A 27,061-nucleotide genomic window follows, 5' to 3' on the forward strand; every position below is an offset into this window, starting at 1 on the left:
CTTCTCGCATCTTAATTCTTCTTTCAAGGTAGCATTTCTGATTATGTAATTTGTAATCAGTTTAATTGGTCATAGACTTGAGGTCACTATTTCTTTAAGGTTTTTTTGTTTTTGTTTTTTAATATTTTTTATTTTTTTTCCTTTTTCTCCCCAAAGCCCCCCAGTACATAGTTGTATATTCTTCGTTGTGGGAGCTTCTAGTTGTAGCATGTGGGACGCTGCCTCAGCGTGGTTTGATGAGCAGTGCCATGTCCGTGCCCAGGATTCGAACCAACGAAACACTGGGCCACCTGCAGTGGAGCGCACGGACTTAACCACTCGGCCACGGGGCCAGCCCCAGAGGTCACTATTTCTTAAAGATGAACTTTATTTGACCCAGACTCCAAAGGAAAAGATTTTCTCTTGATGTCCTTCAAGACAGTGCATGGAAACAATATTTCTAATTTCCTTTTTAGAGGCACAGCTCTAGACTTTTCCAAGGATCTCAGTTCCAGCATATGGGCATTGACATTGAAATCTTAGTGTTCAACACTTAGGATCTATACGTGAGTTAAGGAAAAAACAAAAAGAGTGGGTTTCAAGAGCTTAAACATATGCTTACCCCACTGTGTTTTTTTTCGTTTGTTTATATATATATGTACTGTTTAGGCTGTTGTAAATTCTGGGTATAAAACAATAAATAAGTCAAATCTCATACTTTCACATGAGTTACACTCTCTTAGGGATATAGAGGCAGGGACTATAGAAACGAAAGGACTAGATAATCTAAGATGTGATAACTGCCAAGAGGAAAGTAACAGGATCTTGTGATATAGAGAGAGAGGTTGGGGGAATTCTTTACCCTGGATGGCCAAGAAAGTCTTCTATGATGGGACATTCTAGGTAGGACTAGAAGGAACAGCCAGGTAAACTCATGCAAATTTATCCTTATCTCTGTTTTTGTTTGTTTGTTTCTTTCCCTATTTCTCAGTGTTTGTGCTCTATCCCTTTATCTCATTTTTGGCTATAGCTATTTGTTCCCCTTTTACAATTTCATTCTATTCCTCCCCATTTCCTTTTCCCCTTCAAATTAAAATATATTTAAGCATTCAAAAATCTCAAAATCTTGTCTTGATCATTTGACTCCTCCTTTAATGATACTTTGAGTGTCTTTATGTTGTCATCTACTATTCTCTCATCCACCTCTTTTAAAAAGGCTTTTTTCTCTTTCACCATTTAGTGAAGCTACTCGAACAAAAATAACCATAGAGAATTGTCAAAACTATACTCTTTTCAATCTTCATTTAATTAAGATGTCTTCAAGTAAAGCAATTAGTTGATCACTCACTGAAACTCCCTTAACTATGGCCCAGAATCCTTCTACACGTTAACAGATTTTCTTATTATCGCTTGAGTCCTCTGTTTTCATGGGGTTCTATTTCCTCTGTCCACTTCTTAAAAGATTTTGTTCCTCATGGCTTTGTTCTTGACTGTTTTTCTTATAGTTCTAGATTCTGCCTATAAATATATATATACATTCTATTTATACTACTCTCGGGTGAGAAAGGTTATGAGACTTCTCATTGCCCCACTTTTCAAGCTGATATTAAAACTTAACTCTTAGTTCAGATTTGTTGTCTTAGTTTTCCATATAAATGTATGGACACTTTAAATCATGTTTAAACTCTAATTCAACTTTCTACTGGAAATATGTTTCTTTTATGTGTGTTTCCTATGTAGGTAACTTATTTATTAATCCTTGCTTTCAGAACCAACCTATAGAATAAGTAAGGATAATTTAATTATTGAGAATAATGTAAATGTTACCTATCTTAATAATGTAAAAAGAAATGTAGTGGAGAAGAGTTGGGTTATAAATGAGGTATAGAATAGAGGGCCGTAAGAGGCAGAAGGAAGGGCAAGAGTGGGTATTTCTTCATCATACATAGTGGGAAGTTGAGATACAACTAACATGCATATAACAAGAAAAGATTATGGATAAAACAATATTATTGAACACTGTAAATATAAACATTAAAAAAATTCATCAAACTAAGAAAAGGAGGAGAGAAAAGAAGAACAGTTGTAGAAGTGACCTAAATCCTCATTTGTAGGAAAAGTCAATAAATTATATCTTAGAGAAGAAAGTATATTGTTTAGAGATATGGAGATAATCACAAGAAATGAAATCAGACAAAGTTAAAAATACTTAACTCTCCTCTGTGGAGGTAAGGATTGCTTTTCATAAATTAATATTATTCAATTGGTTTCACTTTGTTACCCCCCCCATCTCTCTCTGTCTCTCTTTCACTCTCTCTGTATACATATATATATAAATACATATACATGTAGACTATTGTATGTGTTGTTTATAATATGTAGACTATACTAGTATTTTTCATATATGAGGAAAACAAGTATGTGTGTGTGTGTGTTGAGAGTTGCCAGATAAAATTTCCTAGGTACATGGTTAACACCTTTTGATACATGAATTTAAGTTTAGTCTTGTATATGAAAAATTTTCTTGATTTATACTTTAAAATAATAGTTGTTTTATTTCATCAGTTATTCTTCAAAGGGTCCAAGTATACATATCTTGGATCTTCTTTGCCTCTCCTTCATTTCAAGCTCTTTCTCTCTGACCCTTTTCTTCTTTCTTTATCTCCTAGTCATTCTCTTGGTTAACCTTCTGCTTGTCTTCATGCCTCTTATGGAATGTTTACTTAAATTTTATATTTTCCTTTGGACACTTTATAATTTATTTGTCATTTTTGAGATTTTTTTTATCATTTAATTTTTCCTGAAGCTTTATCATTGCATGTGTCATCCACATTTTTGCTTTTTTTTTCATTTCTCTTCTTAGTTTTTGATTTTCTGAGTCCAGTTTTAAAAAACATATATCCCCAACTCTTCATATTTTGAAATTTATTTCACTTTGGAATATTGTGTTACAGTTTTATTTTTCTGTTTTGTAATTGTTTTCAAAAGTAAAAGTTTCATCAGCTGAATTGTTTTGACTCTCACTTTTCACCCCAAGCTTTGTAGAGGTATAATTGACAAATAGAATTGTAATATATTTAACATGTAAAATGTGATGATTTGATATATGTATACTTTGTGAAATGATTACCACAATGAAGTTAATTAACAGATCCATCACTTCAAGGAGTTACTGTTTGGGTTTTTTTTTTTTTCTTTTTGCTTTGATGTGAAAGCTTAAGATCTACTCTCTTAGCAAATTTCAAGTATACAATATAGTATTATGAACTATAGTCACCATGCTGTATATTAGATTCTCACAACTTAGTCATCTTATAACTGAAAGTCTGTTCTCTGATCAATATCTCCCCATTCCGACACTCCCTAGCCCCCATCATTCTACCCTCTCTTTCCATGAGTTCAACTTTTTCTTCTTTTATATTCCACATATAAGTGATACGATCCAGCATTACTCTTTTTCTCTCTCATTTATTTCACTTAGTATAATGCCCATCAGGTTCATCCATATGTCACAAATGGCAGGATTTCCTTCTTTTTTATAGGTAAAAAATATACTTGCATTTTCTTTATCCGTTTATCATTTGATGGACACTAAGTTTGTTTTCATGTCTTGGCTATTGTGAATAACATTGCAATGAACATGCAGTGCAGATATCTCCTTGAGATAGTTTTCTTTGGCAAATATATCCAGAAGTGAACTCATTTTCTATATCTTCTTACAATAGTTTTGCATGCTGTTGGTCTGAATCTTGCTCTTCCCAGGCAGGGTTCCAGACCAAAAGCATCCTCTTCCATCATTATTATGCAGTATACTTTCCTTAATGGATAATCTTTTTGGTGGTGGTGATGGGGAAGGAGAGAGGCTAACATATATTGTGATTCTCTTTCATTTATCTGGGTTCCTTAGTATTTCCTATTTATAGTCTTCTTTTCAATCTCTGGCATACCACCAATGTCACCTATCCCGTATTTCCTTTTTCCTCAAAAATGAAGATTTCTTAAGTTCCCAGTTACAGTCCCATTTAATTGTAAGTTCAGTCTCTATAGTTGGTATTATAAAATGCTGAATCCCAGACCTGTGTTCAGTCTTTTAGCACTTAGTATCAGGTGCTTTCATTTTGATCCAGTTTTCTGCTGTGCTTTATCTATTACTTTTTGATACTCCTCCCATTTCTGTTGGGTGTTTTAGTTCTCTCATTCCCTGCTCTCTAGACCCATGGACTTATGGCAAGGAGCACTACCAGCAGCAGCTCTGCTGGAATTTGGTGTATATTTCTCTACTTCAAGGTAATTTGAAATTCACACTATTCTCCATAGCTTAATAATACTGAAAGCTGACATCATTTAAAGTTTTCTTTGTACTCTTTTTTGATCTTAACATTTGAGGAAGGTTGCATGGAATGATTTAAATTTAGTCAACTGTCACTATCCTAGGACTAACTTAAAACCAAATTATAAATTTTTAAAAGTGAATATGTATTTATCATAATTAACAAATTATAGAAGGTTAAAAGTAATTAACTCACCCACAATCCAACTACGAAAACATAATCACTATTTAATACTGTTGTGGTATAGCTTTGTTTCCTGTACACAGGCATATACATGTCCATGTTCCATATTTCTCTATTATATATGTGTGGAGAGAGACAGAGAGAGAGAGGCTTCTCGGAATTTTTAGTCTGCAGAGACTGAGCAATGGGTTAAAAATAAATCATTCTGTATGTGAAAAGGCATGATAACACATTTAGAAGCTATGCTACAAGGTTAGAAAAAACTGGGAAGAGCTAAGAGGGACAAACAGGTATCTAAAAGGTATTCATTATGAAATTGTGTATATAATTTATGGCTATAGATAGATAAACATATCAAAAGTTTATAAAAGTTTTTAGTTTATACATGTTGCTAAGTTACTATCCGGCTTATACCAACATACACTCTCACCACCAAATCCTCCCTGTACCAGGCCTATTTTAAAAGTTTTAGCCAATTTTGTAAACATAAAAGGAATCTTATTTTAAATTTTTTTAAGTTAAATATTTTTCACGTATTAATTGGTCATATTTTTTATGGGGAAAACTTGCTGAATTATCTGCTCATATCTTTTGTATCCATTCTTCTACTAGGATATTTGGGGTTTTTTTAATCATGTCTGTGAGTATTCTTTATATATAAATGACATCACATTTTTGTTGTTTTTGGTTACAAATGTTTAGTAAATTATACATTCATATTTCAAAATTGTTCAGGACATTTTATTGATGTAAAAAATTTTTAATGTAGTTGAATTTAATAATCCTTCTTTTAGGAGTTCTTCCTTTGTCTATAATGCTTAGAAAGCTTTTCTCAATCTTAGTATCAGCAAAAGATTCATGTACATTTTTCTCATTTATTATGATTTTAAAATTATATTATTCCATTGCTCCATCTAAAAGTTATTTTGGTGTGTAATGTATTGTGATATAAATGAATGATTTCCTAAGTATACTAGATCTGCTTCAGAGTATTTTTTTGTTCTCTGGCTTTTATAATTATGTCAAGACTAAATTATTTTAATTGTAGTTTTGTAGATTTTAGTAACATGCAGGACAGGCAGTATATATTTCACTGCTCTTTGGTTGGCTCTGTAAAATGATATTTTGAAGCCATAATAAACATTTTTATTACTTCTGGAATACACACATAATGCATTATTCCTGCTTGTATATCATTGTCATTGTAATTTCATATGTATCTAATTGATATCTCAGTGAAAAAAGATACCACTAATCTTGATGGTACATAAATCACTATAACTAAAATTATGTAGCTATGGAAATCAACCATTCAGATAGCTCCAGCAGAGATCATAATTGATTTGCCAGTTTCTTTGTAAAAGTAATATGCTAATATGATACACAGAGAAGATTCTAGAGGAGGGTGAAGGTAAGAGGGTATAAAATGATTTCTAAAATCATTCCTCAGCAGTTATTGAGAAACCGTCATATGTATTTACCAAACCTCTAGAACTATACACCTAAAAACTTCTAATTCTATATTATGTGCTTTCCCCTACTACTTGTTTTTGGCATCTGCCCCACAGAGAAACTTGAGGTTTCACTAATGTGCAAATGTTTCCAACCATTATAAATATTATGCATCATTTTCCTCATAATTACCTTGTAAAGTCTGTCATCTCCATCATGATCATACACATCTTCTTGGCCAGGACGATGATATCATTGCTTGTATCATCCCATATCTCAATCTCAGCATCCAGCTTACTCTTCACTTTCTTGAAATCAGCAACTTGCTCAGCAATCTTTTCTTTTTCTGCCTCAGGCAATTGAGTCATCTTAGCCTAAAACATGTGATAATTAGATTTATAATCACTTCACTGTGTCAAAAAGCATTTTAGAAAGAAGAGGTCATTATAGAATATTCATAAATCTTGTTCATTTAAAAACAGAGACCTGTCTTAGAATTTTTTTCTTTTTTTTTGAGGAAGATTAGCCCTGAGCTAACATCTGCTGCCAATTCTCCTCCTTTTGCTGAGGAAGGCTGGCCCTGAGCTAACATCCGTGCCCATCTTCCCTCTACTTTATGTGTGGGACACCTACCACAGCATGGCTTGCCAAGCAGTGCCATGTCCACACCCGGGATCCGAACTGGCGAACCCCAGGCCGCCAAAGCAGAACATGCAAACCTAACCACTGAGCCACAGGGCCAGCCCCATGTCATAGGTTTTTTTAAGTCATATAATCAAAACTTTCCAGGTTTAATTGTTCATATGAAAAATCTATGGAATTATAATTGTTTCTTCTAGAACTACGATGTTACATTTGAGAACAATGTATAATTTAGTATCTAACATATTCAAATCTACTCCTTAAATTCTCAAATTCCTAATGCATTAAAATTTTACATTCATTCAAACTAAATGTAATGCATCACATATGTTAGAAAAGTGTATACGTTATTTAATTATACTAATAGTATGCCTCAAAGGTAGAAGTATCATAAAGTTTGTCTTAAAATGAAACTATATCTACATTTATCTTCAAATGAAACATACATAGACAGATCCTCACATAAAAACTCGCATGCATTGGTAAACAGTAATAGTACACATTTATAAGCCATATGTATATAGACGAGCATATATATAAAATCACAAGGATGTATATATATTTTGCGCAGGTGTGTATGTGTATGCAAACTATTTTGGAGGAAGAGTAAAAATGTTATGGGCAGAGTCCATTAAGACAGCCCTCTCTATTTAGTATCTTGAGTTTTGAGGTGCTGCTCTCCCATCCACAGTAAACTTATGTTGGCATGATATCATTCTTTGGATAAGTCATATCTTGAACAGTGTACAACTTGCAGCTTCCACTTGCAATTTAAAATGTGGGATGGGTAGAAAAGCATCAATAATTTAAACTACCATATTCATCACCTTAGCACCTGGGACCTATGATTTTTGTCAAATATAAAAGAAGCTCGAAGTAAAAGCGATTTGATAATATCAAGTCCATATGATTTCATGAGACAGGCTATGCAATCATATGGTCAAAAAAAGGAATCCATAAATATTCTAACAGTAGAATGAGTACATAAGTCTGAAAGGGAGCATTCAAAAGGATAAATCATTAAAGCATAAATCATAAAGGATAACAGAATTTACTTATTTGATTTTTCACATAGAATATGTGATACCTACAATGCCTATGGTGTGTCCAGATGATAGTCTCTAGGACATCTATAGATGGGGAAATAAGAAGAAATCACCTCAAAAAGCTTTGCAATATTCTGGATACTAGGATCAGAATACTAAACCACACTTTATTGAATCAATAATGTACAATAGCAAAGGAGCTTAACTACATGAAGGGAGGAATTACAAGAATGGTCAATGGAAAATGCAAGTAAAAATCAAAGAACCAATATCAAGTATCTGTCATTTATCATCTATTTATTATAAGCCTCACTCAGTGTCTAAAATAACTTGGTATCTGTAACATTTCAGGATTAACTATCCATGCTTTAGTTTCAATCTAGTAAATAAAATAAACAATGAGACTTTGTGATTTGAAGTTTCCTTTAAATTCATTAGTGTGATGCTTAACACATACTGAACGCTCAATAAAGGCTATTTCTTATTCTATAAAAAGTTATCAAAATATATTCACATATCTAGCACTTAAAATTTGTTTTCTTTTCATAATTTATTGATTTTATTTTATTTGAAGAATTAAATTAAGCTTTATGAGACTAGGGTTTTAACTGATGACCTATACAAGTAACTGTTCGTTAGGATCTGAAAATAGTTTGTAGTTTCTTTTCTCAGCAAATGTCTCCTATGTAATATGTTGAAAGAAGAGCAACTTTTACTGCTGCTGGCATATGGCAAGGCACATAAATGAAGACACAGCTCACTTACGTCTGAAATCAATAGTATGCAAGCACATTAAGTAAATTATAAGCTGTCAACACATTAAACTAGCTCAAAAATAGAGATGAATTTTCTCCACTCGACTAGTGGCCATTATCATTTTCTCCATTTTCATAAAAAAGTGTTTAAACTTTCAGATAATAACTGTAGATAGAGTCCATTGGGACCTCCTTTTACAGTATTTATCTCAGATAATAAATCCATGACCCTGGATTTAAAAAATAATTTTGAAGTGCATGCTAGTATATCATGGAAAATTACTCACTATCCTCATAATAAAGTTAAAACTATTCAAGAGGTCATCTGGTTAAGTGTATTCCAAGTTCACCTCCTTGGAATGCCAGTGATTTCCAATATGACCTTGAGGAAGTCACTTAACCCTCCTGTCCATGGTTCCCCAGACACAAAATGACAATAATTGCAAATGCTATCCACCCGTCATGCAGGGAGTAGAGTCAATTATTGCGTAACACTAGACTGATCCTGTTGGGGACAGGAATCTCATCGGTTGCCCTCAATTTCCTTAATAACATCTCAACTCACGTGGTGAATACAATTGGCAGATGTTTACTTCTGACAAGATGAGGGCCCAAAGTTGAGCAACAGTTTACAAAATTAAAAGTTCTAGAGAATTCTGACTCTTTCTTACAGGAGGAATAGCAACAGAAAACCATTAAATTACTGACTGACACCTTTACTGAAGGTTTTTAGTGCTTCCGTGAATGATTTACTATATGCTATCAAGAGATTTTAATCACTACGAAAATTTCAAAATAGGACTTCAGAGAATACTTGATATTTAAGAATTCCGGGTGAAAATTTCTTATTGGATTATTTAGTGCAGGATAAGCAAAGAAACTCAGGTACAGAGCTTAAGACATATCAGGTAAGTGGAATCTCTGATGTTATTGTTGGCTGGCTTATGTCTCTGCTCCTACTCAAATCTATGGAGAAGAACTCTGACACAAATAGCTATCAAAAGCTTTTTGAATCACTGCCATCCAAATGCAATTACATTGTATGTCGACTGACTCTGGAATCTATTGTCAAAGACAATGAAAATAGCTAACATTTATATATGCCCGATACTCCTCTAGGCATCTTACATACACTTAAACTTTAATCTTCAGAGGAACCTATGACGTAAGTATATCATTATCCTAATTTTATGGAGTATGAAACTGAGTTTCCAAAAGGTTATTTACTCAAGATTACGGTGTTGTAAATGGTAGAACCTGGAAGCAAACCTAGAAATTCTGGCTCTAGAGTTTTTGTTCTATCGCCATGACAACAAACATGAGCAATATTGCCCACAACATACCAAAACATTCAGATTCTCCCAAATGGTAGTTATCTACCACCTTCTACTTTCGAACACAGTTATTCTCCAAAGTATAGTCACATATCTTTCCCAATCTGTTTCCTCATCTGTAGACTAGAGACAATGATACTCACCTCACAGTTAAGGTCAAAGGTGAGTTGTTTTAGAGATCAAATGAATGAATGTATGTAAATACACTTTTTAAATTCTTAAGTGCTATTAAATGCCAACTGCTACACAAACAGATTCAGTTCTTCGCTTTATGCAGTGATCCTTGGAATTCTATTTCTAGTGTTATCCTCCTTTTTTCAACAAAAGTTATATTCTTCCATTAGCCTATTAGGCATTTTCAAGTATATATATGTCATTTATAGTTTTAGCTCTAAAACAGAGCTTGGCAGAATTTTCCTGTAAAGGGCAGGATAGTAAATAATTAATGCCTTGCTGGCCATACCGTACCACTTTGTTGCATTATTCAACTCTGTTGCTGATGTAATGCAAGTGCAGTCATAGACTCTGCACGCCAATGAGTGTGGCTGTGCCAATACAACTTTATATGGACACCGAAATTTGAATTTCATGTAATTTTCATGTAACACAAATATTATTCTAATTGCTTCCACTCTGAATTTTTTCAACCACTTAAAAATGTAAAAAATATTTTTAGCTCATGGGCTGTACAAAAACAGTTGGGGGCCAGATTTGGCCTGCTGGCTGTAGTTTTCCAACACTTGCCAAGTCCTTTATTCTCTTGATTTTCCTGTTTCTCAGTAATACTGCCTGCTACTCAGTCTTGAAATCTCAATTTAAAAAAATTCTTCTGCTTTCTTTATCTATCCTCTTTTGTGAAGCAGAAAGTTTGTCCATTTATCTCTCACACATTTATCATATCCATCTCCTTCTCTGTATTTCTTACTACTATACAAATTCGTCTTAATTTTCTCTTTCATTTTCATTCTTTTTTCTTGCTACCACTTGATTCACTCTTTCTGACTTTGATAAAATTTAGCAATTCTTCAGCTAAAAAACACCTTCCATGTCTCCTTACTGAACAAAGAGTATCAATTCCTCAATTACCATCATTAAATTTGTTTAAAGTGGAAAATTCATATAGAAAAATGTCCAAATCATAAATATAAAGTGGAAATACTTCCACAAGCTAAGTGAGCCTGTATATTTAATACCCAAATCAAGGAGGAAAAAAGGTTACCAGCACCCCAGAAACTTCCCTGTGTCCTATTCTAGTCACTATACATCAAGAACAATTACTATCTCGATTTCTAAAACTATAGATTTTCCAATTTTTGAACCTTATATGAATGGAGTAATAGTATACGTACACTTGTGTCTGGCTTTTTATGTTCAACATTTATATATTTGAAATACATCTGCACTACTGCATGAAGTTATAGTCTGCTTATTCTCATTGCTCTATATAGATAGCATTCCACTCTGCAAATATATACCATTTATCTGTTTTTCCATTAATGATCTTTTGAGAAGCATTCCATTTTGGGCTGTTATAAATATTAAATATATATAAATATAAATATTTAAAATATATGTTAAATTCTTGTGGTTTTGATGCACTTATTGGGACATTATTCTTGAGTGTATAGCTAGGAGTGGAATTACTAGGGGACAGGAACCATCATTACCTTTGCCCTTACCACTTCAATGTCATTTCATCTTCCTTTCACGTACTGTTCCCTCAAGCTAAACTAAGCTATTTGCTGTTGCAGGTGAATATCTTCAGATATTGCCCATTAATTATTTGGCTCATCTTCATCCCTTTTCCCATTTCTGTTGGTCCAAACTTAACCATACTTCCCAACCAAGTTCATTTAGTCATCCCCCTTTCTTCTCTAGCTGTATGTAATTATTCTTCTAAAAATTTCAGAACATGTTATCAATTCCTCCCTTAAGATGTTTATATTGTTCTCTTGTCTAATTATTTGCGAATATGAATGTCCTATCTCATCAGAGGAAGACATTTGAGAACGAAATCACCTTTTGGAATATATATATGTATAAAACTTGTTTATTTGTGGTTTTTGGGTCTCCTTTCCCTAGAATATGAGTTTCGTGAAGATAGGGACATATACGTGATAAATGCTTGTTTGTAATCGTTAATAGAAATAGTCAAGAACAAAGAAAAACAGGCTTGTGGGATCAAAATTTTATAGCATTGCTCTTGCATTTTCTTTGTCACCTGCATTTACACAGTTTCAAATCCTCTTCCTTGTATTAATTTCTTTTACTCATTTTTCCTGTCCATTTTCAAACTCAGCTCCTCATTATTTTTCTAAGACTGTGTCAATGGCACAGTTGATCTCCTCATCCTCTTTTTATCTACTTTGTAATTTCATTATGTTCATTACTACTACTTAAAATATTGAAATGCTTACATTATTTCTTTACTTAAACACTTTCAATGATTTTCATAACCACTTAAAAAAGACAAAAAGAGAAGAAAAAAGTAGTATAATAGGAAAAACGTAACAATTGCTGTCATGCAGACCTCGGTTCAAACTCCAACTCTGCCAAGTACTAGCTTTGCGGCGAGTGACTTAACCATCCTAAGCCCCACATCATCACTTGTTAAATGACGATAAACTCATTTTGGGTCTTCTGACAGAGTTATTTGTTTAAATAATGATACCTAGAATGTATTAAGTATTGTGTAAATGGTACTTATGATTAATGCATATAAACGCTTTAGACTGGACTCCAAGGTTTTCCACAATACTGTGGGGAAGAACAGCTAAAAATGCATCTAACGACCTCGCAGAGCTTAGGCAAGGACCACGTGAAATATTTTGCTCAAATACACTCCATAAGCAATAAACCACATAAAAATATAAGCTTATTGTAGTTCTCTTTTTCTCAGAAGCTCTATAATCCAAATTTCTTATTTTGAATATAAAGAAACTGAGTCCCAGGGGAGAGAAATGACATAAAAATATTATCCAGCTGGTTAGCGGCAGATTTGGTACTTAAATCCATGTGGTGCCACTCGTTCTCTCTTCCCACAAATTGTTCTGCTTTACTTAGCTATAACTCTTCCATGGAAATTTAATTCTTAAGTAAATCATATAACTCTGTTACTTTTCCTATCCATAAACATGGACAGAACACAGAAATAGTATTTTATTAATAAGTAAGCTATAATCACTACTTTTTTATTTTATAAATATTAGGAAATTCTTAATTAATATTACTCATGCAAGTGTGTAGCTAGAACTCAACATTTAAAATTAATTGTTTTATAAACTTTTAAAATATATGCATGGTGTACGTATATTGGATAAATATTTCTAAAAAGAGAATTCTTGTTCTTATCTCCAGAGTTTCACAAATTTAATAGTAGCATTTATATATATACATATTTTTCAATAAACTCAGAGGCATTTGGGAAATGGATGTTTTTAATATATAAAAAATACAAATAGTAAAACATTTTGCTGGAGTTTAAATCTGAAGTGTTGCCAGCAGAAATTCAACTTAATTAAAATTTGAGAACAAATTCATGAAAAAAGTTTATGCATTGATATTTCAAGTATACTAAATTGTGACTTCAAACATATTCCTGAGAATTCATTAAGAAAACTTTTCCATAATATTTTTTAAATGATATTTATGGATTAGATTTGGACTTTGCTTTAAGTAATGATATACAGTTCTACATTTTTATGTTTAGTCCTTTAAATCAAATTGATAGATATATTAGCTTTAAAAAGCTCTCAGTTTCCTCATCTGGCAAAAACTAGCAATCTTAAAACGTTGTGGGTTATACTCACAGATCCCTGTCATGTCTAAACCCATCTCCTTTTATTATAAAACTTTATAGGCTTCAGGGGCTGGACTGAAACATTGAGTGAACTGTTAAATTATCATGTTTCTTTGATCATTTATGCTCTAAAGGTAACAATAATGGTAATTAACATTTATTAATGCTTCCCACATGCCAGTCACTTTTCTAAGCACTTGTGAAAAATCATCCCATTTGAATAATAATATTCCGAGGCAGATACTCTTAATATCCACCTGTCACACGATGGAAATAAGGCCTGCAGGGACAAATGCTTGTCTCCTATGAATGAAGAAGACCTCCAATGCTTTCCTTTGCTTTTACATCATATCTCCTTGTTTATGGTTTCATTTGCAATATAGTTTTTAGCACTAGGGTTCATTTCAATCTTGAAAAACAATAGTCATGTATTATTTGTGAAACCAATTTGTTTTTCCTGGTTCTGGGAAAAAATAAAGGCTGTAAAAGGCATCTGGGAGACAGCTGGAAAAATCTGAATATAGACTGGGAGTCAGGCAAAATTAGGAAGCGATTGTTAATTGTCTTCAGTGTGAGGACAATATTGAGGTTACGTAAGAGAATGTCCATTATTTCAGGAGATACCTGCTGAAATCTTTAGGCATAAAGTACTGTGATGTTGCAAATAACTGAAGTATTTCAGAAAAAAAAGGAAATATGGCCCTGGCACTATGTTAAAACTGCTGTATCTAGGTCATGGGAATATGGGTGTGCGTTGCACTAGTGTTTAAAATTTTCTGTGCATTTAATTTTTTCAAAATTACAAATTGGGAAACAAATATTTTTTATGTTCTTGTTTTGTGGAGGCATCAGGGACTTTTAATAGGCCATATAGTCTATTCTCTTATCCTAAAATACCAGCCTGTCTGCAACATCCCTGCCAATGATGCTTCAGTCCCTCGTTGGACATACCTAAAGGTCCAGGGCTGGGTTCTCTGAGACTAAGACACAAAGTAGTCCATGCAGATTTTACCGGTAAAAACCAAAACAGTGAATGATTCATGACCTGCCAAAGTAATCCTCACATAGGTAAGTGTGGCTGGAGACTCACAGGAAACAATTGCATTCAGGATCTTAGTGTATATCATAACAATTGAAATTTAAATAAATGTGACTGTAGCATCAACCTTTCTCCGAAAAGAAAAATTATTATCTCAAAGGTGGTGATCTGCATGGAGCCTCAAAAAAGTGGTGCCAGTGGGAGGAGGGGTCAAAAAGCTACCATGACAGTCCCAGTCGTTTTGAAGCTGTGACTCTAGCATGGACATATATTTCTTGCAATATATATTTCAGTAATAGGGTTAACACCAAGCCTTTAAAATCTTTCTTTTGGTTCCTTTCTCACCAAAACACATAGATTATTATAAGCTGTCTTCCAAAATAGGCTACCTCGAAGGGAAGGGAAGAATACACTTTAACAAGCTTATCTGAGTGTTCTAATGTAAATGGTTCTGCATTTATTTTTTTAAAACTAACATTGTAAGGATTTAGACTAACAAATTCAATTGCATTGTGTTTTCTTTAGATCATTCCAGGTTCTTGTAATACTTTTGTCTTTTGATGCTGCCAAGACTGACAACAGAGAAATCCCCATGTTTTGAAACTACATAACTCCATATAACAAAGGAAGGATTGAATAAGTAAATATTATAAAGGCTGTGATGAACTCAAACAAGCACTACGAGCTCCTTCATTTTATTCACATGAGCCCCTTTAGGGTGTGACTCAGAGCCTGGTAACTTTTACTCTGCATACAATCTAAGAAAGTTTGGTTACCTGAATTCCATGCCCTAGTTCAGAGTAAATTGGAAGCAGACAGGAGGGGTGCCACTCTGACCCCAGGGAAGAAAAAGAAAATCTATCAGAGAGGAGACAGAAAGCTCAGATAATCCGGAGCCTCTCAGTTGATGAAGAAGCTTTCCCGCTCAGATCAGGACACCCTCAGCCTATCACTGCATTACAGCATAGTACAACTGTGTTTGGTCATAATACTGAGAAGGAGCTACCTACAGCATAACCCAGCATTTCCTGCTTTTCTAGTGCATAGTGGAGTTATATGGCACTGTTCATGTGCTCAGGGACTTCAAATCTCCCTGTGCCGAAAATATCAAATTATATTTAGAACATCTTGGTTGGCAAGCTGGAATGCAAGGAATATAATTTGAAAGCCAATTCCATTAGATAATATTTTTTAAGTTTAAAAATTTATATTTTGCTCTAAAATAACTTGTTCTATAAGAATTCTAGAAAGTCAGTATCTTACTGAATATGGTTTTCATATATCTTTGATAGTGTGATGTTTAATGTTTATTTATAACAAATTAAAACATTTTGTTAAAGATAAAATATTGACAAGATAAATGAATGGTGTGACATTAAAATAGGTATAATTTGACAAAAAAATTCTATGTCTTGGGGTTGGCCCCGTGGTGTAGTGGTTAGTTCTCACCCTCTGCTTCAGTGACCAGGGGTTCAAGGGTTTGGATCCTGGGTGCAGACCTACGTACTGCTCATCAAGCCATGCTGTGATGGCATCCCACATACAAAATAGAGGAAGATTGGCATAGATGTTAACTCAGGGCCAATCTTCCTCACCAAAAAAAAAAAAAAAATCTATGTCTCTACTGTTTCTTTGCATAGTTTTTTCTTAACCATACTTTTGTAATGAATATAATTTTATAAAATTTACATATGTATTAAATATATAACAATATAAATAGAATTATTAGATTGGCCTCCCAATAGTTTATGGGAATTTGAACACTTCATTCTATCTTTCTAATAACACTTTTCTTGACAAAATAATCTGAGGAATATGGTAGAGAATTGCAAGTATTTATAACATTTGCTTGTCCATATATTATGCTTATATAGGTTTTTTTTTTTTGGTGAGCAAGATTGGCCCTGAGCTAACATCTGTTACCAATCTTCCTCTTTTTACTTGAGGAAGATTGTCACTGAGCTAACATCTGTGCCTATCTTCCTCTGTGTTGTATGTGGGATGCCGCCACAGCATGGCTTGATGAGAGGTGCTAGGTCCGTGCCCAGGACCTGAACCAGTGAACCTATGGCTGCCAAAACAGAGATCATGAACTTAACCACTGCACCACTGGGCTGGCCCCTGTAGAAGTCTTCTTAGTATGATTTAATACAGTACTATGACTAGCAATCTATATAAATTTGCTGATACTACCTGTCATCACAAACATATGGCAATGAAAATGAAAAAACTGTCATGATATTATTATCAGTTAAATATAGATTATATACTCCCCAAAGAAACGCAAACAGTTAAATTTTTGCATAATATATAGCCTAGGTACCACTTGCTAGATATTTTAAAAAGTAAAAAAAAAATTATATTAATTTGGAAAATCCACAAATAATATATATATTTTTAGGAAGATTAGCCCTGAGCTAACGTCTGCTGCCAATCCTCCTCCCTCTGTTGAGGAAGACAGGCCCTGAGGTAACATCCATGCCCATTCACCTCTACTTTACATGTGGGACTCCCGCCACAGCCCAGCCCAACAAGCCATGCATAGGTCCGCACCTGGGATCCAAACCGGCGAACCCCAGGCCACTGAAGCAGAACATGTGAACCTAGCCGCTGCGCCACCAGGCCAGCCCCACAAATAATATATTTTGTGATTACATAAGTGGGTTAGTGCCCATGTTTCTGTCCAATTGTGATCTAAAATTCATAGTTCGCTGGTTTCCATATTTTGAAATTTAAATAAAGTTGAGTCAAACTCCTTATCATACATTCCTTGAGAATTCCAAATTCCCTCCCTAAGAGCTCTGTGAATTTCTGAGAGCTTATATTTCCATAGGCCACCGTCCTGCTCTACTTTTCTGCCTTCAGTGATCTATTGCTTTCTCTTAAATGACAGTTCCCTTCTCATTCTGTTGTAGTGACCAAACATTTTTAAACTCTTTAAAAATTATCCATATACATAATTTGTATGTATGGAAAAGTTTGTGAAAATGTTTAGCGGTAACATGGGAATTTTACAAAGCAGAATGGAGATAATTTATAGTTATAATCTGTCTGGTTTTTGTCTTAGGATGTAGAAAATTGGAGAAAGCATGGCTCCTACATTGAAAACAACAAAAGTCAGAAAATCTAACAGTTCATGACATTTTTTTTAGCCTGTCAGAGGTGTCAATGAAAAATTGTACTGGATAAGTTAAACATGCAAGGAAAATTTTATTCAAGACTTTCGAAATGAAGGACAGAGATTGAACTGAACTCTGCTGAAACAAAAGGTGGGAGAGTTTTTAAGCACTGGGTTGAGCTAGTGGAAAAGTACTGAAAGACGTTAGGGGGAGCTTGGTCAATGTGACTAGGCCATTGTGTTTACTAACGGTGCATACCAAAGCTGGGCTCCTTCTTTCCAACAGAGACTGGTAGACAGAGGCACTATCTTTCTTGTTTATTACATTTCAAATGAGTGGTTCCCAGGTCCTTGAGAAAAATATTCCTGGGTTGTAAACCTGGCAAAAGGCTGGGAGAATATTTGCATCTCAAAGGGGCAGAGAAATAATTTACAGTTGCAAGTTTTCTAAAGTAAATGCTCTAAGAAAAGGGGTTATCTATAGTCAGGAAGAGACCTGTCTAAAATTTAGTCAAGCTGAGGGGAACTTTAAGATCATCTTGTTCAGGAAGTCACAAGGCAACCAACTAACCTGAGGTCTAGGGAGAGCCAGGGGCCTGCTGGAAGCAATGCTATGCAAATCCTTGGTTGTCTTGGGCAGGGGCCATTGGATATTGCTAAGGTGAATTCAGCTAAAAGGGTTGACAAATTGATTGAACTTGGATCATCTCACGATGCCAAAGCGTAAGCAGTTGCTCAAAAAAGAACAGGGAGGACGCGATAAAAAGAAACAGGAGCCGCAGCTGAAAACTTCCAGTACCAAAGGTGGGACAATTTTGTCAAAAAGTAGGGTTAAAATGCATAGGATACAATAATTATCCATGTGTCCAGGGTGATAGAAATAAACAATTGAGAAATAAGTAATGTAAAAGAAGGGGCAGTTCTTCCTTATAATTCTAATTAATAAATGCAGAAGAAATAAGAGAAATAAATATCACTGTTAGGCAAACACCATAGTAATAATTGTGGCAAGATTCAGTGAAGAATATTAAAATTAGTAGATAACCATTTGAGAAGAAATAAGATTTGAATAGTCTTAAAGCATTTCCCCCAAGATATTTATTAATTACAAAGGAAAAAAACCAGTAAATTTACAGTGGAGAAAGCCAGCAGCTTACACTTTAACCAAGTGATAAAGGCCAGCATCACCAGAAATGCAACCTATTCACATCTTGTACCTCCTGATTTGATGGACTGAGGACACATGCATTCTGTGTATTCCCTCCAAAGGTGCATAACCTTAAAATAATCATGAGAAACACGTCAGACAAATCCAAATAAAGGGACGTTCCATAAAATACCTGCTCTGTACTCTTCAAACGCATCAATGTCATGAAAGACAAGGAAAGGTAAGGAATTGTCATAGTCTACAGGAAACTAGGAAATGTGACAACTAAACACAGTGTAGGATCCTGGGATCCTAACAAAAAAGAATATTAGTGGAAAAATTGATGAAGTCTGTAGTTTAGTTAGTAGTATAACTCCAACGCTCATTTTTTAGTTTTGACAAATAGACCTTAGTTATGCAAGATGTCAACATTAGGAGAAAGTCGGTGGACGGTATATGGGGACTCTCTGTGCTATAACTGCAAGTTTTCTATAATTCTAAAATAAATTCAAAATAGAGTTAAAACAGTGAACAATATGCATCCCAATCCTCAAACGTGCTTCAGCAAACGCAGGGCAATTTATTGATAGACACCTTTCTTTTAAGTCCCACCTTTTTACTTCACCCTTTTCTCTCCTATGTGTCCTCCTACAAGAAAATACTGTATACTTTTTAAGCAAACTTTTTAAGTATTTTCTGATATCTATTCACCTATCAAAGCCTCATCTTCCATCACCGTGCAGCTTATTTTCCTGAAGAAAGACTCTCTCCCTAAAAGAAAGTCTGAAACTATTAAAGTATCTATTTCTCTCTGCTACAGATCTTTTTAGTGAGGAGGTAAAAAAGTGAGGGCAAAAACAAACACAGAATCATGATGCTAAGATTATGGATACCCACCAAAGCAAATATGACAGTTTACCTATAAACTGAGAAGATGTAAAAGTCCACCTGCTTTTGGATAACAACATAATTTCTTCAAGAAACCTTTGCCGCATCTTAAAGCTGGAATACCATCACTAAACGACATGTAACTTGTGATTTAGGGTGTTTAAATGGGTTTGCATACCACAATAAAATAAGACATAGTCCAGGTTGCTCCTGCTACGAGGAACTCCACAAGAGTGAGGCTCCTGACAAAGCAATCTCTGCTACTGTTCTCTAGATTTCCCGCCTCCTTGAGTATTTTATTCTAATTACCACTCTCATCATAGTCTTGGTTTCGCTTGAGGGTCAGAGGGTCTCTAAATACTTTCAACCTAACAGCTCGCTTGTGTGGACAAATAAAATTTTTCTTAACTACTTACAGCCAGTTAACATGAGACTAAATTATATACATATAAAATAGACCAAATGTTAGAGATTAAAAGTAATGGTCCCATGCAGAGTAATATGGTCTTGGTAAAGAGGCATCAAAAATCTGGCTCATTATTCCATCCTAGTTATCACTCACCCTCCAAATTGTGGAAACCATTTTAGTATCCATTACTGACCACCCAGACACCTAACTGGACACTATTGTGTCCCATGTATAACAGTAGGTGACCAAGTCCCAGAGAGAAAGGAGTTTTCTACTCCAGCTCCCTGAGCCCCTACTTCTTCTCCAATTGGTTGACATTAAGAAGGGTAATGAGTCTTCAGAAAAAAACAAATGTGCTTTCATAAATGTAGCCTTGCAGTTTCCCCATCAAGTGTGCTGCATCAAAATGTTACATAAAACGCTATACAACGCTAGACTATTCTCACAAGACTAGATCTTCCACTACAATGGTGTTACTTTCAGATCCTCTTGCAGTCTGCAATGCCCTGAAATTTACCAGAAACTGAATATGATCTCTAAAATTCTAGATTACCTATAAAAATATAGACATATTTATTAGGTAAATAAATGTAAATTGGCTGTAAGGGTAGTACCTAAAGTAGATGTTTCTTAAATAAATGTTTTTCTTGAAATAATTTTTGGAATTAAGCAAAAAGATTATTCTTAGAAAAAGGATTCATCTTGATGAGTTGAGTCTGTTTTATTAGTATGCAATTGCATATTTCTATTTTCTCTAAGTCCCCTTAAGCTAAAGATTAATTTAATAAATCTCCGAGTTACGAACTGTTTTTCCAAAGAGTCCTATAATTAAAAAATGAAAGGTTTGAGACAATTTACAAAACGCAAGTTTCGAAGGCACATTTCAATGTTATGTATCTATCACCAACTATCTAACTACTTAGATATTTATTTGTGTATTTAATTATTTAAGATGATGGATAACAATGCAGCAAAACTTTCTTGGGATCTTATAGGACAGAACACTGGAGCACTAATTAGGAATTGGTCCCCAGAGGCCAAGGCTTTCTGGATTCTCCTGACCAGAGAAGAATTATCAAGTAATCTCATCAAGTTAAGAATCATCTTCCAGCAGAAAGTGATAAAACCTTCTCTGTGCTGCTCACAAGAATTTAGAAAGTGAGGCGATTGGTGAAAAATCAAGACAGAAGAACTTACAAAAGAATTCCTTCACACTAGTTCCTCTTTCCAAGTCTGAGCCCTACAGTATTTGAAAACACACACCGAAAAGAAAAAGGCTTAAAAAGATTGGCTAAACAAGAATGAAATGAGATATTCATTTCAAAACTGTAAGGTTGTACTTTTATTCAGTAATATTGACAAAATTATTATGTTAAGGAGAAATAAATCATTGGAGAAAATAAATGAGGAAGGGGCAGATGGATAAAGTGACAGGAAGAGAGTACATGACATGATAGAGAAAGCACGAAGGAGGATTTTTTTACTGCCTTGCTGGCCGACTTTGGGCAAGTCATTTTAGTCTCAACATGAGTTTTCTATGTAAGAAATTGAGAATTGGTGTCTGTTGGTATAATTTAACCAGTTGTTGCCCAATCGCTTGGAGCATAGCAATTCTCAAAGTACAGTTCAAGTGTACCTGGAATAGACTACATCTTGTCTGTGTAATGCATTAATAATGTAGTGTTTTGAACAATTTATTTCCTTAGTTATAGCATAACATTATTTTTTTGCATTTTCTTGTTTAATTTTTTTAAATTTTATGATCAAGATAAAAAAACGTAAAGAGAATATGGTGGAGCGTTTCCAGAGAGTCACAATGTTGGCATATTATTCTGAAATTCAAACAGTTCCCAAAGAATCTAAGTGCCAAAAACAGTTAGTTCATTTATATATATTTATGATTATCATGACACTGCCTGTAGTATTCATAATTCTCCAAACAAATATCACAAGGCTTGATATATCTACTTCTTTCTGTATTACATTGTCAGTTCTCAATTAAAGGACTTCCCTTCATATGAAATGTGCGTAATTCAATTCCTTTCTTTTACGCAGTTCCAAAAAAATTATTTTACATGAGTATTTATGCTAACATCTGGTACAATCACTGCCTGAGATTCAAAATGGGTAAAACTCCTTTAGTGCAGCAATAACGACAACACAGGGGTTAGTAGTAACACCTATCCCACATCAGAAACACTAAAAATACATGAAATGTGTATAGGCTAAATTCATACCGTCAGAACACACACTGAAATTAAATAAACAAAACGTAATTCTTCTTGTCTCCTGAATGTGAATTTGGAGAGGCAAACATCTGGATTAGAAAGGCACTTAGCGGTATACAAGGTTTTTTTCAAGTAAAAAACCATTCAGGAACTAGAAATGAGATGCTACTCAAGAGGCGGCATCTGACAGAGGAGCCTAACTTAGCACCGAGGCGGGAAACAGATGAAGCTGCGCCTACGGATGAGCACAAACAGATAATAAAATTAAGGCCTCAGTGCGTTAAGTTTTCAAAGGTAAAATTGCAGGGTGTTTGGAAGAAACTTTCAGAAAGATATACACCATTTCTACTGAAGCCTTAATACAAGCGGCTCACAAACAAACGAAATCCGTAGTAATTAGAAACATTTTCAAAGTAAAAGATGAAATAAAATGTTTTTGCCAAAGGTACTCAAGTACAGGATTGTACAGCCCTATAAAATTTTAAAAAGTGGGGGGAAAACATATGTTGCAACCTATTCTATTTTACCAAGTAAGGCCATAAATACACACACACATACACGCACACACAGAGACAGGCACACACGCACATTCAAAACAAACAAAAAATGTGGCAGGGGAGAAAACGTTAACACAAAAAACTTACCATCCACTATCACTATCATTTTATTAAAAGAAGAGTATTTTAACATAAAAATAGTTAGGAAGGACCCAATCGAAAAGGACAAACTTTCCCGAGAAAGAACAACTGGTACTGTGGTTGGTTTCCCTTTTCCCTACCCTCTAAGCCCCACCTTATTGTCATTTGGCAATCTCTTGGGTTATCGCAACTTTTGGTTGTCACAACTGGGGTGGGGGTGCTACCAGCATCAACTGGGTAGAGGCCAGAGATGCTGCTAAACATCCTACAGTGCACAGGACAGCTGCCCACAGCAAAGAATTATCTGACCTCAAATGTCAATAGTACACCAGTCGAGAAGCCCTGACTTCCACTAATCTTTTGGCCAGAGGTCAGTGGGCACTGGCCCTGACTGATCCGGATGTGCGGTCAGATTGTGGAGCCCGTGATATCTGGTGTGCTTGTTGGTCTTTTATATCTGCTTTCAATCATTCTCAACGATAATAATTTAGCAAAAGAACTTCAGAGGCAAGGTTCTACTCTATCAGTGAGGACTAAACTAAAAAATTGGTCACTAAAGTGCAGTTGGATCACTTTAACATACACCCTACTGGCTTATTAGTTTGCATCTGAACTTCAGCATGTTAGATCAGGAGGTAGTATTTACTATTTGGAAATATTTACTATTTGGAAGTACAGGATATTGCACCAGTTTGAGCTGAGAATCAGTAGCCTCCATCAAAGACAGAAAACAGAAATCTTTTCTTACGTCACGCTTTAATAATACATACTTCATTAAATATTCAAGAAAAGTGTATATACTTTCTATTAACATAACTTCTTTTTTTTTTAATTTTTAAGGTATGCTTTTTTTTTTTTTTTTTGGTGAGGAAAATTGGCCCTGAGCTAACATCTGTTGCCAATTTTCCTCTTTCTTTTTTCTCCCCAAAGCCCTAGTACATAGTTGTATCTCCTAGTTGTAAGTCCTTCTAGTTCTTCTATGTGGGACACTGACACAGCATGGCTTGATGAGCACTGTGTACGTCTGCACCCAGGATCTGAACCGGCAAACCCCAGGCCGCTGAAGTAGATTGTGGGAACACAACTACTACGCCACCAGGCCAGCCCTATTAATGTAATTTCTTAAAGATTGGGGAAATGAAATGAATTTATAGCCATGGTTTCCTCTAGTTAGTAAAATTATAGGTAGCTATTTTTTTCCTTAAGTTTATTTGGGCCATATGGGTGTAGAAAATTATGCATAAACTGTAAATAGTATGATGGACTTCTTTTTGTCTCTGTCCTTTCATCCATAGTACTTGTGTATTTATAAGATACTGTTTCATACACCAGAGATTTGGAAAGTGATAGTTCAGTGGCTTTCCTTGAACACTACACATATATGTGATTATTTCTACAAATTATATTGCAAGAATAGGATCATACCTTATATATTTTTTATTTCTTATTTTTTTACATCTTAATATAAATTATTTCAATGTCTAAAATAGAGCTTCATCACATTTTCAAATCTCTTTTATGCTATCTACTTACAACTTTTCAATGGTTTTCACATGTTTTCCATCTCTGTATATATGTATGTATTTAGTAGATAGATATGTATATATGTTTGTCTGTATGTCTGTACACATATATTTATGTGTATTGAGTAGGCTGTGATGGATAACTTTCTGCATTTTTCCAAATGTATCTAGAGGAAAAATTCTAGAAGACAAAGGGAAGCATTTTCATAGACTTTCCATGCATAATTTCCCATAGCCCCTCAGGAAGTTTACCCTGATTAATGTCCTTACTGTGTATGTATCCATTTCCAAAAGAACTTTCTGACCGTGGATATCAAATTTTTTTTTATTTTTTCAAATATGATAAGAAGATAGTATTCCATTGCTGTTTTCTTTTGTGTTTCCATAATCTCCGATGAGATGGAACAACTATTTATGTGTTTATTTTAAACATGCCTGTATTCTTTGTGAATATCTTGTTCAGGTCCTATGCCCATTTTTCTGTTGGTGACGTTTGGGGTCGGGGAGGTAGAGTCATTTTCTCTTACCAATTGGTGAAAATCTGTTTATATACAAACACTTTCTTATATAAATTGTGATTCTTGTCTCTCCAAATTGATGTTTGTCTTTTAACAATTTTTCAGATGGATGTTGTGTTTTGTTTGTTTTACTTATTTTATGTTCTCAGGAGTAAAGTTTGCCTGTTTTTTCCTTTGTTTTCTGTCTTTGGTATCATAGTTAGAAGGTCCTTTATCATTCCAAGGTCACAAAAATAATTATCTATAGTTACTCCTTTTATCTAGCCCAGGCTGTGTTGGCCAGGTTCTTGGTAAACAGAGGAGTCTCCCAGCCCCAAGGACAGCACTTTTTCCTCCCTCTCTCCCTTTCTCCCTCCTTGTCTCCCTCCCTTCTTTCCTAACTTCCTCCCATTCCTTTTATTCCCATTCCTTATGCCTGTTTCTCTATTCCTTCACTGCAAATGAAACATCAGCTCTTGCTTTTTTAACCTACTATGGCTCACCTTGACTTGGAGGGCTCATGTTTAACTCACTGCACAGTATGAGTCCCTCGTGATTAGATATTACTGCATTTTATAAACACTGTATTTTAATAGACCTGACTGCGTGTTAGGCACCTATTACTTTTCTATCACTGCACTAGATCCTTTATATACATTCTTTCTAGTTACAATACTTCAAGGTAGGCACTATCTGAGCTGAAATATAAGGAATCAGAATTTCAGAGAATAAATAAATTACTGAGTCATGCAGCCACTAATAAAAGGAGCCAAGATCTTCCCCAGAGATGGTGACACTTTTGTTTACCTCTAGGTGCCTCTTATAAAAATAAAAGCCAACAGACCCGAGGGAGTTCTGCATATGTTCAGAAACTATACTTTGGAAATAAAATCCCTTTTTCAGTCACACGATTTATACAATTTTAGGAAATTTTAGTAACAATAGTTCCCAAATTCATCATTTCACAGAACTACACTAATCTAATGCTACACTCAGGCTCTACAATTGCATGCAATGACATGGGCAGCACGTGTAAGAAAAGCCTTGATTCCGCTTCTAGACAGCTCAGGTCCAAAATGGAGACTCCTGCCATTCTGAAAGAGATTTTGAGGCCAAAATTTCACATCAGCCCTCGTCTCCCATAAATCTAGCACTTTTTGCCAAGAGTATACAGACAGGTTTTATTCAAACAGTCCCATTGAAGCCTGGACCATAGAAGGGAGGCTGTGTCACGCAGCAGGAAAAGCAGGCGCACAGGCAGGTCCTGAGGCAGGCACAGCTGGATCCATCCCAGTTCTGTTGCTTCGCTAGATGTGATATTGGGCACTTGCGTAACCTCTCCGTGTCTCTTTTTCTGTATTTTTGAAGTGGGGATAGCAGTATCTATCTCCAGGGCTGGGTCTGGAGAATAATTTAACGAATTTAAAGTGCCTGATACATATTAAGCATTAAGTAAATAATACGTTTTTTGCTATTATTATTATCATTATCAGAGTAGGAAACTGATATGCTAGGGCATATTCATATATTTTACAGATAAAAAGCATAATTTGAAAATAAATTTGGAAAATTTTTTAAACCATGAGGGCATTTTCTTGTCACATTGACTCCTCCACGGAAGGCTGTGCTAATCTCAACTTCTCTAAAAGTATAATTCAGGTACCAACTCCACGATCCTGGTCTCCTCAGTCACATTGTCTAATTTCAAGTATATAATTTCTTTTTTAATTTAATAGGCTATAGAAGAAACCATGTTTATTCAAAGGCATCTATCTATGAAAGAAGAATAGACATGCAATTTTAGTACAATAGGACATTGGAGGAATTAAAAAAATGACATTATTATATTCAATTTTAGTAATATGTAAAATTTCAAACTTCCATCAGAAAACACGGAAAGATCAATGCCATTTACAATTTTAAAAAGACCTATCAAAAAAGTACATATGCCTTACTGCTAATTTTAGAGAATTTTTCTTTCTTTTAAAGTTCTAGCCTTTGAGTCAATTGAAACTAGAAAGCACTTTGTTGACACCCAGATTTTTTGCTTTCC

General features: G+C 34.6%; 1 protein-coding gene across 11 annotated transcripts in view; it reads right to left on the reverse strand.

Annotated features, from left to right (window-relative positions):
* CTNNA3 (catenin alpha 3) overlaps positions 1-27,061 on the reverse strand; it is a 1,499,312-nt gene that overhangs the window by 113,075 nt on the left and 1,359,176 nt on the right. For all 11 annotated transcript variants that reach the window (XM_070488663.1, XM_070488665.1, XM_070488664.1 and 8 more), the window contains one exon: positions 6,138-6,319. In XM_070488663.1, the coding sequence (XP_070344764.1) occupies positions 6,138-6,319 (182 nt within the window). The remainder of the gene's footprint in view (positions 1-6,137; positions 6,320-27,061) is intronic.

Source organism: Equus asinus, chromosome 2, assembly GCF_041296235.1.
Source record: "Equus asinus isolate D_3611 breed Donkey chromosome 2, EquAss-T2T_v2, whole genome shotgun sequence".
In the NCBI taxonomy this organism is placed as follows: Eukaryota; Metazoa; Chordata; class Mammalia; order Perissodactyla; family Equidae; genus Equus; species Equus asinus.